Source organism: Scyliorhinus canicula, chromosome 1 (genome assembly GCF_902713615.1).
Source record: "Scyliorhinus canicula chromosome 1, sScyCan1.1, whole genome shotgun sequence".
NCBI lineage: Eukaryota > Metazoa > Chordata > Chondrichthyes > Carcharhiniformes > Scyliorhinidae > Scyliorhinus > Scyliorhinus canicula.
Window position 1 is genome coordinate 265,965,217 of NC_052146.1, and position 19,701 is coordinate 265,984,917.

At 46.7% G+C, this 19,701-nt stretch overlaps 1 protein-coding gene across 11 annotated transcripts in view; it reads left to right on the forward strand.

The window, feature by feature from the left end:
* The window catches only part of mta3 (metastasis associated 1 family, member 3), a 459,196-nt gene that overhangs the window by 330,850 nt on the left and 108,645 nt on the right, over positions 1-19,701 (forward strand). For 5 of the 11 annotated variants that reach the window (XM_038812862.1, XM_038812839.1, XM_038812861.1 and 2 more), the window contains one exon: positions 4,000-5,629. The exons of the other annotated variants lie outside the window; for them this stretch is intronic. In XM_038812862.1, coding sequence (XP_038668790.1) covers positions 4,000-4,026 — 27 coding nt within the window. In that variant the 3' untranslated portion in view covers positions 4,027-5,629. Of the gene's footprint in view, positions 1-3,999; positions 5,630-19,701 lie in introns of those variants that run through there. 11 annotated transcript variants of the gene reach the window in all.

Below are 19,701 nucleotides of genomic sequence, written 5' to 3' on the forward strand. Positions count from 1 at the left end.
AAGGGGCAGGTGCCTTGATGGCTGGGCGTGTTCTGAGCGGTCATTGACCTTGGCTGTTTGGACTTTCTGAGCAAAGGGAGTGGCGCCGGTTAGTCTGCATCTGTATCAGTTACCTGAGTACAGTCCTTTTGTTCTGGGGAAATGGGCCATTAGAATGCAAATGAGCAGCGGTTTTGATCGCGTCTAGTTATCTGGGTTGCAAATACACACACACGCTCTGAATGTGTCTGAGTCCTGGGTTGGCCATAATTCCCATGGTCCTTTGCAGGTGGCCATCTGAGATGGCTACAGAACCTACCTTTAATTCAGTGCTTGCAGGACAAAATCAACAACCAGCAAGCTGTAGTCCATTGCTCATCGTCCTTTGCAGACTTAGCTCACATTCAGTAAAACCCCCATGATATTAAAATTACGTTACAATTCATTAGTGATTTTCACCCACCAAACTGACAATCCAAGTAATAACCATAAATCTGGACAGCGTCACTATATTTAGTTCCAGGTGCTTCCTGCAGCTAATAATAATAATCTTTATTTGTGTCACAAGTAGGCTTACATTAACAGTGCAATGAAGTTACTGTAAAAATCCCCTAGTCGCCACATTCCGGCGCCTGTTTGGGTACACAGAGAGGGAGAATTCAGAATGTCCAAATTACCTAACAGCACGACTTTCAGGACTTGTGGGAGGAACCTGGAGCACCCGGAGGAAACCCACACAGACACAGGGAGAAAGTGCAGACTCCGCACAGACAATGACCCAAGCCGGGAATCAAACCTGGGATCCTGACGCTGTGAAGCAACAGTGATAACCACTGTGCTACCTTGCGCTACACACAATAACATTGGGCATGCCTTTAAGCATTTTTTCATCGTCTTTCCAGTTGCCTCAAAAATAATGTAATGTAAATAAAATCAAAACATAAAATCTACTTTTCCTCAAACCAAAATTGGAACATTGAAATTGAACTAAAAATGAAGCATTCCTGTTGGCCTTTCACGTTGATTGCTTGTTTCAACAATTTACATATTGTTTTTCAAATCTAAAAATCTTGACTAACGTGACGCAAGCCATGCTATGAAGGTTTGAGAAGCAGGACCATCTCGGCACAAACTCGGCCCTAAAGCAATCTCAGTTATTAATTATTTCTATGCCAAAAACATGCCAAATGTAAAACCAATTGTATTTTCAAATATTTCAAGACTGCTGCCTCTACTGCAGCACAGAGATCTCTGAAGACTGGCTGATGAATTGCAATAGGTTTCTTCAAGAACCATGCGCCTGTAAATAATGAAATCTTTCCATACATCTCCCGAGGCCGTGGCCCAAGGTAAACAAAATCCTGCCCGTCTGTGACTGCAGAAAGGACACCTCTAAACTAGACAGCCCCTCCGTAGCCCAGCCTCCAGGTCCACCGCACTCCTGCTCCATCCTTATTGCCATATTCCCCCTACCTCCTCTACCCTGCTGCCCCCCCCCCCCCCCCCCCCCCCCCCCCCCCCCCCCTCCTCTGCTCTCCTCGCCGCCACACTCCCAGGTCCCAGTGCTGGGCTAGCTCAGCTGGCTGGAAGGCTGGTTCATACAACATAGAACATACAGTGCAGAAGGAGGCCATTCAGCCCATCGAGTCTGTACCAACCCACTTAAGTCCTCACTTCCACCCTATCCCCATAACCCAATAACCCCTCCTAACCTTTTTGGTCACTAAGGGAAATTTAGCATAGCCAATCCACCTAACGTGCACGTCTTTGGACTGTGGGAGGAAACCGGAGCACCCGGAGGAAACCCATGCAGACATGGGGAGAACGTGCAGACTCCGCACAGACAGTGACCCAGTGGGAAATCAAAGGTGCGACCCTGGCGCTGTGAAGCCACAGTGCTATCCACTTGTGCTACCATGCTGCCCAAAGTGGTGCAAAGTCATGTCAACAGTGTGGGTTCAATTCCAGTACCGGCTGAGGATATTCATGAAGGCTTCGCCTTCTCAACCTTGCCCCTCGCCTAAGGTGTGGTAATCCTCAGGTTAAATCACCACCAGTCAGCTCTCAAAGGGGAGAAAATTGTGGTCCTCTGGAACTGTGGCAATATTTATTTACAGGCCCCAGATTGAGGGTGGGGAGGTAGGGGTGGAATCCTGTTTGGAACCAATAACATTTTATTTAAAGTACATTAAGTTTAAGATTCAAGTGGCATTATTTACTTAATGAGCATCAAGATTCCACAGGTTTGGAACAAACAAAAATAACCTTTACTATACAAGTTCAGAAAAATGAAACAATTTCTAATATCTATTTTATACTCTAACACCCAGGGTATTTATGAGGTGTATGTTAAATAACCAGTAAAATGTGGTCAAACACACTACCCTAGAAATGAGAGGTGTAACCAAACCAGATTCCATGGATTTCTCAACAAACCATCCAGACGTTTGTCATATTGTAGGCCAACTAATCTTACTGAAACTTCACCTTTCTCATGAGGGTTCTCAATCTCCTCATTTGAACAGCTTGCCTGGGAATTCTCTTCAAATGTCGCTCCCACTCTGACAGCTTCAGCAATGACCCACCTCACAGGGTTTCAGTCTCGCTTTCTGAATTTGCTTTCCCCTGGATTTCACCTTCCAAGCATAATGTTAGATCTTTGGAGTGCAAAGCAGAGCAGCTCCTAAGGAGTACATTTTCTCCAATGGCCCCAAACATGGAGTCACCAACCTTTGGTGTCTTCTTGACCTTCAACATATTTGGCTGAGAGCCTATACTTCCATAAAGGCTATCTTTGTTAAAACAATGCACAGCAGGGCAAACATTGATTGACAGCTTTAGAAGCTTTCCTTTCTGCGATCTATTTTATCACTGACTCACTATTCATTCGCACAAGATAAAGAGGTACCGGGTGTTTATAGTTTCTGTTTTTGATACTTTAAATGTCAGGATGATTGACACTTTGAGAAGGTTGTTGCAGCAGCAATTTTAAGCAAGTTAGGAGTTGTTTTTTTTGGTAGCATTTCCACATGTCAACGTTACTCCAATGTTCAGTGAAGTGTGTACACTGGGTGACTGGGTATAGAAATGCTATGAGTTGGCCTGGAGAGTATGAGGGGCCATTGGGAGTGGTTGGGACATGAGTTGGCGTGGGTTAGAACATGGGGTGTTGGGGTTGTATGATGGGAGGGGAGGGCTTAGAGGGGCCAATACTTAGCAAAGCATGTGGGACAAAGTCCCAAAGAATCTAGACTTGTCACTCAGCAGCCCCAGTGCCCCCCCCCCCCCTCTGATCTGCACCCAAACACAAAAATCACACCATTAGGGACACTTTTTCCCAAGAAGCGTGTGCCAAACCAAGGAATTTCCCAATTTAACCTATTTCACCTTGATGTTGAAAGTCCAGGCCTTTGTCTGCCCAGCTGCATCTATATCTACAAACCATTTGTACAGGTTGATTTTAGCTCATATAAATTGGCTTCTAAATAATTGTCATAGACCTGTCTTTGAATTGTGCATTTTTGAGACTAAGCTTTTTATTTCAAGAGTATTAAAATAAGCCATAGATTTGTTAAAATGTAATGATAAGTTTACAATACATGATAAAGAAACTGAATAATTTTTAAAATGCGCAAGTTGAAGAGGACAAATTAACTAAATGTTTGTCTATTAAAGCAGAATTTGACCGTCAGTAGGTAAAAGTTCATTTTTAAAAAGATACTGCTGGAATATATATAATATGTGCAAATGTGAGTGTTGAATGGGGAAGAACCGTGAGAGGCTCAATCATTTGAGGAGAACAATCTTGGCAATGTAGGTATGTGTTCAGTCGCAACAGAAAGATCGTTTACCATATTTATTAATTTCATGAGTTATAGCCTGATTGCCAGTTTGCTCCTCTCCTATTCCTCACTTGCTCTCCTGAACGGTAGAGCCTACCCCATTTTGGGGTAGGGGAGGAACAATATACAGCAGTCCTCCAGTTCCACATCTAATTGGCTGTTCTTTATATGCCACCAGAATGATCCACGGTGGGTTACTAGGTAGCAGCTGGGTGTTGGAAGATAATGCTGGACAATGGAAGAATGATGAAGGAGGAGCGTGGTGTGGTTGACTGTATCCTATGGAGAAGTGGTGGAGGCATACACCACCGCTGCAATCGAAGTCACAAAGTCTTGATGATCAGAGAAGATTTAAGGCATTTGAAAAGCGAGTTTTGGGAAAGTCACAGAACTATAGATGAATTACAGCCCATGGTCCTACTACCTGTATTGTAATCTAATATTAATCCCATTGCCCTGACTTCTTCCTATCTACCCATTTCATATTTTATCCAGTTTTCTTTGCTTCAAGGATACACTGGTCTCGGCCTTAACAATCTTATACGGAAGATATTTTCTCTTAACCTCCTCCTCACAAAATTTTAAATAATGATTCCTCATTCATATTTGAAAGGCTTTCCTCATCAGTATTCATTACATGGGTAAGGTCTCTGCATTGCTTGCTTCGGAATTGTCAGATACTTCCACAAACAGGAATATGTATGTGCTCAATTTACATTTTGTGTGGCACCAGTTATGCAGTAGCTCTGGCGATGAACGCTTTTGGGACTTGTCAAATATATCACTGTTGTCTCCACTTCCGAACATTTCTGTATAATAATCATCTTTCAGTGCTTTTGATAGAATTCCATCCTAGGGAGGAAAAAAAGAAAAGTTTGTCTCCCGAGTAAGTCTGATTAGGATCTATTGGGAAAATACCTGGTTGTTCTCTTCTAAAAAATAATGGATATTTTCCCCCCATCCTAAAAAGGACTGCAGCCAAAACAGCCAGAGTGGCAGCAACTCCCGCTTTACATGGGAGTGACCAGGCTCTGAATAATGTTTATATTTTAAGGGAGCCTCAGGAGTAACCTAGTATAAATTTTCAAAAAGAAATGAAGGAGATTTTGGGAGTTTCATTGTGCTGTTATTGCCAATATAGAAAAAGTCAAGTTTTTTTGCACGTCATTTCTTGTACTAAGCACTGTTATCTGGGTAATTAGTTACGTTACACCAAATTGTGTTGAAAGGTCCAATTCTCAAACTTCATTTATGTTGTACTGATCAGTACGAATCCCATGATTGGGATATGTGCCCAAGTCATCAATAGCTGGTCGAATGAATGTAAATCATTTTAAAATATAGAGGAGGGAGTAATACATAAACTCGAAAGCTAAGCATGTGATTTGATAATTACAAATGCAAGTCACATTGTTAGATAAAATTGATTAGAGCTGTAAAGCCATTCAGTGAAGCTGAAAGCAGTGGCAGGAGTATTGATCATTTTCATTTAATTGTACATTAAAAAATGATTTGCCTTTGTTTCAATAGCTCCCAATTTGACACTAATTTGAATCATTAAATATTTTGATAAAAGTAGCCTTTGGATTTGTCGGTAAGTGTCTGAATGATAACTTAGTTCCCTGCAGTGATGATTACAGTTTCCAAGTAATTATTCTTCAGTTAAATAAAAGCCATCATTGCAACTGTAACATTGCTGATTGATTAATTATGTATTAAAAAATGTAAACTATTACAATGGATAGCAGTAGCAAATTAATACATAGGTTTGCATGTAATAAGGAAAATATTATATAACACCTTACCCAGTATAATTGTAGTGTTTTATTACTTAAGGTTGATTATACCCACCTTATCTCTGTAACTTCCCCCAACTCTACAACCCGCTGATATCTCTGCGCTCCTCCAATTTTAGCCTCTTGCACATTCCCTATTTCTTTCACGCCACCGTGACATCAGCTGCAGAAGTTCCTTATCCACCTTTTCAAATCGCTCCTTAAAACTTACCTCTTTAACCAAGCTTTTGGTCGTGCCCTAATATACATTTATGTAAGCCAGTTTCAATTTTTGTCTCACAATGCTTCTGTGTAGCTATTCACTTAGCGATGCTATATGAATGCAAGTTATGGTTTATACTGTGTAAGAACTTTATAACTTTGCCGTACTGAATATTCAGAGCCGGTGTTTCACTTGTCAGCTAGTGCTGTGTATGTGGTCTTTTTGACCCCCAAAATCAATGGTTGCCTTTTATTAGATTTGTAGCATTGCCATACTGAGTGGCTGGAATAGCTATGTTGTGAAACAGCAGTTTAAACAAAATAAAATGTAATGCAGAGCGGCATGGTGTCACAGTGATTAACGCTTCTGCTTCACAACGCCAGCGACCTGGGTTTAATTCCAACCTTGGCTGACTGTGCGACGTTTGCACCTTCTCCTGTGTCTGCGTGGGTTTCCTCCCACAGTCCAAAGATGTGCAGGTTAGGTGGGGTTACAGGGATAGGTTGGGTGAGTGGGCTTGGGTAGGGTGCTCTTTCGGATGGCCTGTGCAGACACGATGGACAAAACGGCCTTATTCTGCTTTGTAGGAATTCTATGGTTCTAAATTGCCTTCATTTACCTTTCCAGTGTGACAGTAATTGAACAGCTTTTGATAAGCCAACCTTTAATAATAATAATCTTTCTTGTCACAAGTAGGCTTACATAACACGACAGTGAAGTTACTGTGAAAAGCCCTTCCTGCACTACTGAAGCGCTGCCTTAGTCAGGGTTTCCTAAACTGTTTGTGGGTCACCAGATGAGATTATGGACTCACGAGTTCTGAAACTCTGGAGCACGGACTGATTCCTGATAATTGCGATGCCCCTTTAAATGTTTGCGTTCCTTTGTTGGTGCGATTGGCCTAACAGACTGCTCACTTAAGTTTACCAGATTTATTCCAGTGATGAAAGGGTTGAAGTATGAGGAGAGATTAAACTGTATGGCCTTATACTCGCTGGAGTTTAGAAGGATGAGAGGTGTATAAAATACTAAGAGGGATTGATGAAGTAAACATAGATTAAATGTTTCCCCTTGTGGAGCAATCTAAAATGAGAGGTCACGGTTATAGGTTGAGAGGCGGTAGATTTAGAACTGAGATGAGGAGGCACTACTTATCGCAGGGGGTGGTGCATTTGTGGAACCCGCTGCCCCACAGTGCGGTGGACTCAGTCATTAAATTGTTTCAAGGGGATAGATCTATTTCTGATTTTTAAACAGGTTAAAGGGGTATGGGGTACAGACAGGGAGGTGGATTTGAGACCAGAAAGAGATCAACCATGACTTGATGAATGGCAGAGCAGGCTCAAAGGGCTGATTGCCTACTTCTGATCCTAATTTCTATGTTCCTAATTGCTGCTGCAAAAGCACCTGCAAAAAGGTTTTGTTTTTGGCAGCGAGCCAATTATTTCAATAATCAGATTATCTTGCATCAATGATCAGGATCAGAATGCATTAAAAATCGTAATTCTATTGTAATAATAATCGGACTCATGTTGCCTCAGTAATGAGGTTCCTATTACATCAATGCCCAGAATCCTATTACATGAATATTGGGTTCCTATTGTATTCATAATCAGAGTGCTATTACTTTAAGATTCCGGATACTGTCACATTAATAATCAGGATACTGTTACACTTTCGTAGTCTGATGCCTATTGCATCAGAATCTTATTGCATAAATAGTCAGCATCCTAATACATTAACAATCAGGGTTCTATTACATTAATAATCAGGATCGAGGTGCATTAGTTGCATAGATTCTATTGCATTATTAATCAGCTGCTTATTGCTTCAATAACCAGGAATATATTGCATCAATAGCCAGGATGCTAATACATTAATAATCAGTGTCCAAATACATTAATAATCCATGCATTATTTCATTAACCAATGACCTGTTGCATATATTTTTTTTTAAATTTCAAAAATTATACCAGACAAAACAACCCCACAAAAGCCCCCCAGTCCACCTAAACTGCCTGCCTCAACAGTCAACGGTTATCAACTCCCAAAAATGCATGAAGAACAAGCCCCAACAATTGTAGAACCCATCACTTGCTCCCCTCAGAGCAAACTTCACCCTTTCCAGGATCAGAAATTCCAGCAGACACCCCCCGCCCCACCGGGGCACAGGGTGGAGAAGCTGACCTCCACCCAGCAAGACCTGCCTACGAGCAATCAGTGAGGCGAAGGCCGATCCAACACCCCGAAGATGGCTTCCAGGCAACCGGGCTCCACGCCTACATGTAAAACCTCCAAAATGGTGCTGAACGCTGCCCTCCAAAACCTTTCCAGCTTCGGGCAGGACCAAAACATATGAACATGGTTTGCAGAGCCCCTCCCACAGTCCTCCACCCCCTCGACTACCCGGCTCATCTGAGACTTTGTGGGGTGCACCCTGTACATTGCCTTCAGCTGTGTCAGCCCCAGCCTCATGAATGAAATTGAGGCATTTACCCCCCGCAACACCTCATACCACAAACCCTCCTCCAGCACCACCCCCAACTCCTCCTCCCACCTCGCCTTAATGCCCTCCATGGAAACCCTGTCCTCCTCCAAGATCCTCCCATAAATTGCCGAGACCACCCCATCTCCAAACCCCCCACTTACAGCACCGCCTCCAACAACAAGGAGGGAGGCACTATTGGGAAGGTCGGAAAGACCTTCCTCCCAAAGTCCTGCACCTGCATATACTTAAAGCTTTCACCCTGAGCCAGTCCAACTCCTCCAAACTCGTAAATTAGTGAGCAGCACGGTAGCATAGTAGTTATCACTGTTGCTTCACTGTGCCAGGGTCCCAGGTTCGATTCCCGGCTTCGATTCCCGGCTTAGGTCGCTGTCTGTGCGGAGTCTGCACGTTCTCCCCGTGTCTGCGTGGGTTTCCTCTGGGTGCTCCAGTTTCCACCCATAATCCCGAAAGACGTGCCGTTAGGTAATTTGGACATTCTGAATTCTCCCTCAGGTTACCCGAATAGGCGCCGGAATGTGGTGACTGGGGGCTTTTCACAGGAACTTCATTGCAGTGTTAATATAAGCCTATTTGTTACAATAATAAAGATTATTATTATTTAAAATTGCCCTTGCAGAAACAAATCTTTCTTTTCATTAATCCTCCTCTCTTTCCAGCCCCAGAATCTTGCATCCATGCTCCGTGGCTCGAACCCATGATTTCCCCCGGATCGTCATTCCCACCACCCCGACCCAGCTCCCAACCTTAAATGCTGTCTAAACCGCCTCCAGATCTCCAACGTCGCCACTACCAATGGACTCACCGTATACTTCCCTGTGGCCGTTGGCAATGCCCGCAACCCAACCCCCTGCAAGAGCCTTTCTTCATCCATAAAGCATCCCCTTCCCTGCTCCAGCCCAAACCTTCTCTCCATTTGCCATCCAATAATAATACAACAAATGGGGCAGCATGGTGGCACAGTGGTTAGCATTGCTGCCTACGGCGCTGAGGACCTGGGTTTGAATCCCGGCCCTGGGCCACTGTCTGTGTGGAGTTTGCATGTTCTCCCCTTGTCTGCGTGGGCTTCACCCCCACAACCCAAAGATGCGCAGGATAGGCGGATTGGCCAAGCTAAATCGCCCCTTAATTGGAAAAAATAAATGGGTACTCAAAATTTGTAAAAAACAACAAATAAAAATTAAATAATAATACAACAAATAAGGCCTTTTTCAGGAGAGTTAACAGGAGTATTACGGAATTTGTATGGGCGCATGGGGCTCCGAGGGTGAGAAGGGTGTTTTTGGAGCAGGGCAGGGATGGGGGGGGGGCTGGCGCTGCCCAACCTCTGTGGGTACTATTGGGCTGCCAACGCAGCGATGGTGCGGAAGTGGGTAATGGACGGGGAAGGAGCAGCATGGAAGAGGATGGAGATGGCGTCCTGTGTGGACACGAGCCTGGAGGCGCTGGTAACGGCGCTATTGCCGCTCCCTCCAACGAGGTATACCACGAGCCCGGTGGTGGCGGCTACCCTCAAAATTTGGGGGCAATGGAGACGGCATAGGGGGGAGGTGGGGGGCTCGATGGAGTCCCCGATACGGGGGAACCACCGGTTTGTTCCAGGGAGCATTGATGGCGGATTTCTGGGCTGGCACAGGGTAGGTGTTAGGAGGTTGAGGGACCTAATTGTGGATGGGAGGTTCGCAAGCCTGGGGGAGTTAGAGGGGAAGTTTGGGCTCCCCCCGGGGAACATGTTTAGGTATATGCAGGCTAGGGCGTTTGCCAGGCGGCAGGTGGAGAGGATCCCTCTGCTGCCCCCACGTGGGGTACGGGACAGGGTGCTCTCGGGGATGTGGGTTGGAGGAGGGAGGATTTCGGACATATACCGGGTAATGCAGGAGGTAGACGAGGCCTCGGTGGAGGAGCTGAAGGGTAAATGGGAAGAGGAGCTGAGTGAGGAGATTGAGGAGGGGACGTGGGCGGATGCCCTGGAAAGGGTGAATTCCTCCTCTTCCTGTGCGAGGCTTAGCCTCATACAGTTCAAGGTGCTGCATAGGGCCCACATGCATAGGGGCGAAGACAGGTGTGCGAGGTGCTCGGGGAGCCCAGCGAACCACGCCCATATGTTTTGGGCATGCCCAGCGCTGTGGGAGTTCTGGAAGGGGGTAGCTAGGACGGTGTCGAGGGTGGTGGGATCCAGGGTCAAGCCAGGCTGGGGACTCGCAATTTTTGGGGTTGCAGTGGAGCCGGGAGTGCAGGAGGCAAAAGAGGCCGGTGTTCTGGCCTTTGCATCCCTAGTAGCCCGGCGGAGGATCTTGCTTCAATAGAAGGATGCGAGGCCCCCAAGCGTGGAGGCCTGGATCAACGATATGGCGGGGTTCATTAAATTGGAGAGGGTGAAATTTGCCCTGAGGGGATCAGTACAGGGGTTATTTAGGCGGTGGCAGCCTTTCCTGGACTTCCTGGCAGAACGGTAGGGAAATAGGCCGGCAGCAGCAGGGGGCGGGGGGGGGGGGGGGGGGGGGGGGGGGGGGGATTGGGTTAATACAAAAATATAACAAATAAGGGAAAATTACTGCGGATGCTGGAATCTGAAAGCAAAAACGAAATGCAGGAACATCTCAGCAGGTCTAGCAGAATCTGGAGAGAAAAGAGCTAACGTTTCGAGTCCAGATGACCGAGCTTTGTCAAAGCTAAAGGCAGAGAAAGAGGCAAATATTTATACTGTGTGGAGTGAGAATGAAAGATGAATCATAGCCACAGAAACATAGGAAAACAGGGTGCTAATAGCCACAGAAAGCAAGGGGAAAGATTGCTAATGGCAGTCCCCAGAGAGAACAAAAGATGTGAAAGTCCAAATTCAGAGAAACTAACCTCAGAGGGTAAACTGTGACAGATGTAGATGTGGCCGGGGGGGGGGGGGGGGGGGGGGGGCGGAGAGGGGAAGGGGAAGCAAAGGGGAGAAAGGGTAACAAAAGATGGATAAGATGGGGGGGATGAATATATATATATATAAAGAAAGACAAGAGAGAAAGAAATGGTAAAAAAACAATTCAAATGAAATGGGATGAAAACAAATGGGTTGAGGTGGGGTAGCGCCAATCATCTGAAGTTGTTGAATTCGATGTCGAGACTGGAAGGCTGTAGCTGGCCTAACCGGAAGGTGAGATGTTGTTCCTCCAGTTTGCATTGAGCTTCACTGGAACATTGCAGCAGGCCAAGGACAGACATGTGGGCATGGGAGCAGGGTCTTGTGTTAAAGTGGCAAGCAACGGGAAGGTCCTCAATCACTCCTCATACGACGAGCTCTTCATTCCAGGGATCATCTTGTGAACCTCCACTGGACCTTTCCAAGGCCAGCACATCCTTTCTTAGATACGGAGCCCAAAACTGCTCACAATATGCCAAATGGGGTCTGACCAGGCCCTCTCGACATGAATGCTAACATTGCATTTGTGTTCCTAACTGCTGACTGAACCTACACGTTAACCTTAAGAGAATCTTGAACAAGGACTCCTAAGTCCCTTTGTGTTTCTGATTTCCTAAGCATTTCCCCTCTTAGAAAATAATTTATGTCTCCATTCCTCCTTCCAAAGTGCATAACCTCGCACTTTTCCACATTGTATTCCATCTGCCGCTTCTTTGCCCACTCTCCCAGCCTGTCCAAATTCTTCTGCAGCCCCCTGTTTCCTCAATCCTGCCTGTGCCTCTGCATATCTTTGTAACACCTGCAAACTTAGCAATAGTGCCTTCAGTTCCTTCTTCCAGATTGTTAATGTATATTGTGGTCCCAGCGCAAACCCCTGAGGTACACCACTAGTCACTGGCTGCCACCCTGAAAAAGATCCCTTTATGCCCACTCTCTGTCTTCTGCCAGTCAGCCAATCCTCTATCCATGCCAGGATCTTACCCTTAACACCATGGGCTCTAAACTTATTTAAGAGCCTCCTATGCGGCATCTTGTCAAAGGCCTTCTGGAAATCTAAATAAATCACGCCCACTAGTTCTCCTTTGTCTAACTTCCTTGTTACCTGTTCAACAAACTCTTAACAGATTTTTTAAACAGTGCGCAAGGTCGGATGCATTAAAATAGTATCACACTACGGGAAATGTTTGGGAAGGACTGGTCTAAGGCACGAGCACAAGTGGTCATTGTTTAGTGATTAGCCTGAACACAATAACAAACTGTTTTTAAAAAAAAAAATAATTTTGATTGAAAAATTTTGAATTTACACAACAACATCAAACCATACTAAAATACCAACGATAACAGTAATAACAACAATCATAAACCTTCGCCCCTCCTCAATAAACAACCCAACATATTAACAACTTAAGTTAGCCCAGTGTTAAGTTACATAACCGTAGCGAAAAAAAAAATATAGAAACTATAGTTAGGAACACCCCCCCCCCCTTGCCCCCCCCCCCCCCCCCCCCCCCCCCAACCTCTCTCTCTCCCCCCACCCCCCGGGTTGCTGCTGCTATTGACCAAGGTACCTATCTTTGAGCCAGGAAGTCCAGAAAAGGCTGCCATCGTTTATAGAACCCTTGTACTGATACTCTCAGGGCAAATTTAACCCTTTCCAATTTTATAAATCCCGCCATGTCACTGATCCAGGTCTCCACACTTGGGGGCCTCGCATCCTTCCACTGTAGCAAGATCCTCCGCCGGGCTACGAGGGACGCAAAGGCCAGGACACCGGCCTCTTTCGCCTCCTGCACTCCCGGCTCCACCGCAACTCCAAAAATCGCGAGCCCCCACCCTGGTTTGACCCTGGATCCAACCACCCTTGACACCGTCCCCGCCACTCCCTTCCAGAATTCTTTGAGTGCCGGACATGCCCGGAACATATGGGCATGATTCGCTGGACTCCCCGAACACCTGGTGCACCTGTCCTCACCCCCAAAGAACCTACTCATCCTAGTCCCGGACATGTGGGCCCGGTGCAGCACCTTGAATTGGATGAGGCTAAGCCTCGCACATGAAGAGGAAGAGTTGACTCTCTCCAAGGCATCCGCCCAAGTCCCGTCCTCTATCTGCTCCCCAAGTTCCCCCTCCCATTTAGCCTTCAGCTCCTCCACTGACGACTCCCCCACCTCCTGCATTACCTTATAGATGTCAGACACCTTCCCCTCTCCGACCCACACCCCCGATAGCACTCTGTCCATCGTCCCCCGCGAGGGCAGCAAAGGGAATCCCTCTACCTGTCGCCTAGCAAACGCCTTTATCTGCAAGTATCTGAACATGTTCTCTTGGGGAAGCCCAAATTTATCTTCCAGTTCCCCCAGGCCCGCAAACCTCCCGCCAATAAACAGGTCCCTCAGTTTAGGGCAACACGGTAGCATGGTGGTTAGCATAAATGCTTCACAGCTCCAGGGTCCCAGGTTCGATTCCTGGCTGGGTCACTGTCTGTGCGGAGTCTGCATGTCCTCCCCGTGTGTGCGTGGGTTTCCTCCGGGTGCTCCAGTTTCTTCCCACAGTCCAAAGATGTGCGGGTTAGGTGGATTGGCCATGCTAAATTGCCCGTAGTGTCCTAAAAAGTAACGGTTAAGGGGGGGGGGGGTTGTTGGGTTACGGGTATAGGGTGGATACGTGGGTTTGAGTAAGGTGATCATTGTTCGGCACAACATTGAGGGCCGAAGGGCCTGTTCTGTGCTGTACTGTTCTATGTTCTATGTTTTACTGATGCCCACCCTTTGCCACCCCCTAAATCCCCCATCCTTGTTCCCTGGGATGAACCGATGATTGCCACCCAGTGGAGCCTCCATCGAGCCCCCTGTTTCCCCCTGATGCCATCTCCACTGTCCCCAGATTCTTAGGGTCGCCGCCACCACTGGGCTCGTGGTAAACCTGTTAGGGGAGAGCGGCAACGGCGCCGTTACCATGAACCCAGGCTCGTACCTCTACATGACGCCATCTCCATTCTTTTCCACGCCGCTCCTCCCCCCTCCATCACCCATTTATGCACCATTGACACATTGGCCGTCCAATAGTACCCCAAAAGGTTGGGCAGCGTCAGCCCGCCTCTATCACTCCCTCGCTCCAGGAAAACCCTCTTCACTGTCGGAGTCCCATGTGCCCACACAAAGCTCAAGATACTGCTAGTCACTCTCCTAAAGAAGGCCCTGGGGATAAAGATGGGCAGGCACTGAAAGAGGAACAAGAACCTCGGAAGCACCGTCATTTTGACGGATTGCACCCTCCCCGCCAACGACAATGGCAGCATGTCCCACCTCTTGAACTCCTCCTACATTTGATCTACAAGTCTGGTGAAATTATGTTTGTGAAGAGTCCCCCAGTCCCTGGCCACCTGCACCCCCAGGTACCTAAAACTCTCCCCTGCCCGCCTAAGCGGGAGCCTACCAATTCCTTCCTCCTGGTCTCCAGGGTGCACCACAAACACCTCACTCTTGCCTAAATTTAGTTTATAACCTGAAAAGGTCCCAAACTCAGCTAGCAGCTCCATCTCCCCCGGCATCCCTCCCACCGGGTCCGCCACATACAGTAACAGGTCATCGGCATACAACAACACCCTATGTTCCTCCCCACCTCGCACTAAACCTCTCCACCTCTCTGAATCCCTCAACGCCATCGTCAGCGGCTCGATTGCCAATGCAAACAACAAGGGGGACAGGGGGCAGCCCTGCCTGGTCCCTCGGTAAAGCCGGAAGTACTACGACCTCCTCCCATTCGTGGCCACGCACGCCATCGGGGCCTCATATAGCAGCCTCACCCATCTAATAAACCTTTCACCAAATCCAAACCTCCCCAACACCTCCCATAAGTACCCCCACTCCACTCTATCGAAGACCTTCTCCGCATCCAGCGCCACCACTATCTCTGCCTCCCCCTAAATTGCCGGCATCATGATGACATTGAACAATCTCCGCACATTCGTGTTCAGCTGCCTTCCCTTCACAAAACCTGTCTGGTCCTCGTGCACAACCTCTGGCACACAGTCCTCTATCCTGCTGGCCAGGATCTTTGCCAGCACCTTGGCATCTACGTTGAGGAGAGATATGGGCCTGTATGAACCACACTGCTGGGGGTCCTTGTCCCTCTTTAAGATTAACGAGATCAGTGCCCGCGACATCGTTGGGGCAAAGTTCCCCCTTCCCACGCTTCATTGAGTGTCCGCACCAGCAAGGGGCCCACTGGGTCCACAAACGTTTTATAAAATTCCACCGGGAACCCATCCGGCCCCGGTGCCTTCCCTGATTGCACCTGCCCGATCCCCTTAACTAGCTCCTCCAGCTCAATCGGCGCACCCAACCCCTCCACCTTCTCCTCCTGCACCTTCGGGCATACCGAACTGTTGTGAGCATTACAGACATGTCCAAACTTCTCATCATCTAATACCTACAGTTTACAATTGACTAACTAGATACAATCAGGAACAGAAAAACCCGACAGATTCTAACCTCTATTACCCCCACATCATCTGCGCACTCCTCCCCAAAAGCCCTAGCCACCCCCATCAACCTCCTCCCTCTTCCTAGTTCAGGAAGAGTGAGGCCAATTTTAGTGCCTGATTAGAAGCAATTTAAAGTCAGTAAGAAATTTGCTCCATATGGCGTAATGCACACCAAGCGATGACTTTGACCACAAGCTGTGGTAACAGCTGTGAAGAGAGGTTGGATAGGCTTGGGTTGTTTGCTTTAGAGCAGAGAAGTCTGAGGGGGCACTTGATTGAGGGGTATAAGATTATGAGGGCTATGCACAGGGTGATGGGAAGCAGCTGTTCCCCTTAGTTGAAGGATCAAAACGAGGGGCATAATTTGAAGTGAAAGACACGAGGTTTATAGGCTAGTTGAGGAAAGAAACTTTCACCCAGAGGGCAGTAGGAGTCTGGAATGCACTGCCTGGCAGGCTAGTGGAGGCGGGAAACTTCACAACCTTTACAAAGTATGCCGATGAGCACTTGAAATGTCATAACACTCGAGGCTATGGGCCAAGTCCTGGAAAATGGGATTAGTGTAGGTTTAGTGTAGTCTTGGCGGTGCAGACTTGATGGGCCAAAGGGCCCCATCTATACTCTATGACTCTTTGTCCATGACAAAAATCTCTATGACTATGACCAACTGATTCGAGCTTATAGAGAAATACAGCACAGAACAGGCCCTTCGGCCCACAATGTTGTGCCAAACTTTTGTCCTAGGTTAATCATAGATTATCATAGAATTTTGGACACTAAGGGCAATTTATCATGGCCAATCCACCCAACCTGCACATCTTTGGACTGTGGGAGGAAACCGGAGCACCCAGAGGAAACCCACGCACACACGGGGAGGATGTGCAGACTCTACACAGACAGTGACCCAAGCCGGAATCAAACCTGGGACCCTGGAGCTGTGAAGCAATTGTGCTATCCACTGTGCTACCGTGCTGCCCTTAAGTTTAGTTAGCCCTTTAGGGTTTAGCCCTTAAGGTTAGTTATTGCAGACAATTAAATTGCGTGGGAAGGGACTAGATGCTGAATAGTAATAATCTCTCATTGTCACAAGCATGAAGTTACTGTGAAAAGCCCCTAGTCGCCACATTCCAGCGTCTGTTTGGGTAAGCTGGTATGGGAATTGAACCCGCACTGCTAGCCTTGTTCTGCATTACAAACCAGCTGCCTAGTCCACTGAGCTAAACTAACCCTTAGTTCTATTAAAATTTAGGAATTTGATATCCAAACAAATTCTAAACTGTTATGTCTTGGTGGCTTTTACTTTTACTCACAGTATAGACAAAGGATGACCAGATTGCCACACGGTAAGTTACTTAACCTGTTGTCAGAGTTTATTGCAGCGATTGGATTGGGTTGGATTTGTTTATTGTCACGTGTACCGAGGTACAGTGAAAAGTATTTTTCTGCAAGCAGCTCAACAGATCATTCAGTACATGGGAAGAAAAGGAAACAAAAGAAAATACATAATAGGGCAACACAAGGTATACAATGTAACTACATAAGCACCGGCATCGGATGAAGCATACAGGGTGCAGTGTTAATGAGGTCAGTCCATAAGAGGGTCATTTAGGAGTTTGGTAACAAAGAACAAAAGAACAAAGAAAATTACAGCACAGGAACAGGCCCTTCGGCCCTCCCAGCCTGCGCCGATCCAGATCCTTTATCTAAACCTGTCTCCTATTTTCCAAGGTCTACTTCCCTCTGTTCCCGCCCATTCATATACCTGTCTAGATGCTTCTTAAATGATGCTATCGTGCCCACCTCTACCACCTCCGCTGGTAAAGCGTTCCAGGCACCCACCACACTCTGCGTAAAAAACTTTCCACGCACATCTCCCTTAAACTGTCCCCCTTTCACTTTGAAATCGTGACCCCTTGTAACTGACACCCCCACTCTTGGGAAAAGCTTGTTGCTATCCACCCTGTCCATACCTCTCATAATTTTGTAGACCTCAATCAGGTCCCCCCTCAACCTCCGTCTCTCCAACGAAAACAATCCTAATCTACTCAACCTTTCTTCATAGCTAGCACCTTCCATACCAGGCAACATCCTGGTGAACCTCCTCTGCACCCTCTCCAAGGCATCCACATCCTTCTGGTAATGTGGCGACCAGAACTGCACGCAGTATTCCAAATGTGGCTGAACCAAAGTCCGATACAACTGTAACATGACCTGCCAACTCTTGTACTCAATACCTCGTCCGTTGAAGGCAAGCATGCTGTATGCCTTCTTGACCACTCTATCAACCTGCGTTGCCACCTTCAGGGTACAATGGACCTGAACTCCCAGATCTGCCTGCACATCAATTTTCCCCAAGACCCTTCCATAGTCCGCTCTTGAATTTGATCTTCCAAAATGCATCACCTCGCATTTGCCTGGATTGAACACCATCTGCCATTTCTCTGCCCAACTCTCCAATCTATCTATATTTTGTTGTATTCTCTGACAGTCCTCCTCGCTATCTGCAACTCCACCAATCTTAGTATCATCTGCAAACTTGCTAATCAGACCACCTATACCTTCCTCCAGGTCATTTATGTAGATCACAAACAACAGTGGTCCGAGCACAGATCCCTGTGGAACACCACTAGTCACCCTTCTCCATTTTGAGACACTCCCTTCCACCACTACTCTCTGTCTCCTGTTGCCCAGCCAGTTCTTTATCCATCTAGCTAGTACACCCTGCACCCCATACGACTTCACTTTTTCCATCAACCTGCCAGGGGAAACCTTATCGAACGCCTTGCTAAAGTCCATGTATACGACATCTACAGCCCTTCCCTCATCAATTAACTTTGTCACTTCCTCAAAGAATTCTATTAGATTTGTAAGATATGACCTTCCCTGCACAAAACCATGCTACCTATCACTGATAAGTCTATTTTCTTCCAGATGTGAATAGATCCTATCCCTCAGTATCTTCTCCAACAGTTTGCCTACTACTGACATCAAGCTCACAGGTCTATAATTCCCTGGATTATCCCTGCTAGCCTTCTTAAACAAAGGGACAACATTAGCAATTCTCCAGTCCTCTGGGACCTCACCCGTGCTCAAGGATGCTGCAAAGATGTCTATTAAGGCCCCAGCTATTTCAACCCTCGCTTCCCTCAGTAACCTGGGATAGATCCCATCCGGTCCTGGGGACTTGTCCACCTTAATGTCTTTTAGAATACCCAAAACTTCCCCCTTCCGTATGACAACTTGACCGAGAGTATTTAAACATCCATCCTGAGCCTCAACATCCGTCTTGTCCCTCTCCTTTGTGAATACCGATGCAAAGTACTCATTAAGAATCTCACCCATTTCCTCTGAGTCCACGCATAAATTTCCTCTTTTGTCTTTAAGTGGGCCAATCCTTTCTCTAGTTACCCTCTTGCTCCTTACAAACGAATAAAATGCTTTGGGATTTTCCTTAACCCTGTTAGCCAAAGATATTTCATGACCCCTTTTAGCCATCTTTATTGCGCGTTTGAGATTCGTCCTACTTTCCCCGATATTCCTCCAAAGCTTCATCAGTTTTGAGTTGCCTTGATCCTATGTATGCTTCCTTTTTCATCTTAGCTAGTCTCACAATTTCACCCGTCATCCGTGGTTCCCTAATCTTGCCATTTCTATCTTTCATTTTCACAGGAACATGTCTGTCCTGCACTCTAATCAACCTTTCCTTAAAAGACTTCCACATTTCAAATGTGGATTTACCCTTAAACAGCTGCTCCCAATCCACATTCCCTAGCTCCTGCCGAATTTTGTTATACTCTGCCTTTCCCCAATTTAGCACTCTTCCTTTCGGACCCCTCTTGTCCTTGTCCATGAGTATTCTAAAACTTACGGAATTGTAATCGATATTCCCAAAGTAATCACCGACTGAAACATCAACCACCTGGCTGGGATCATTCCCCAATACCAGGTCCAGTATGGTCCCTTCCCGAGTTGGACTATTTAC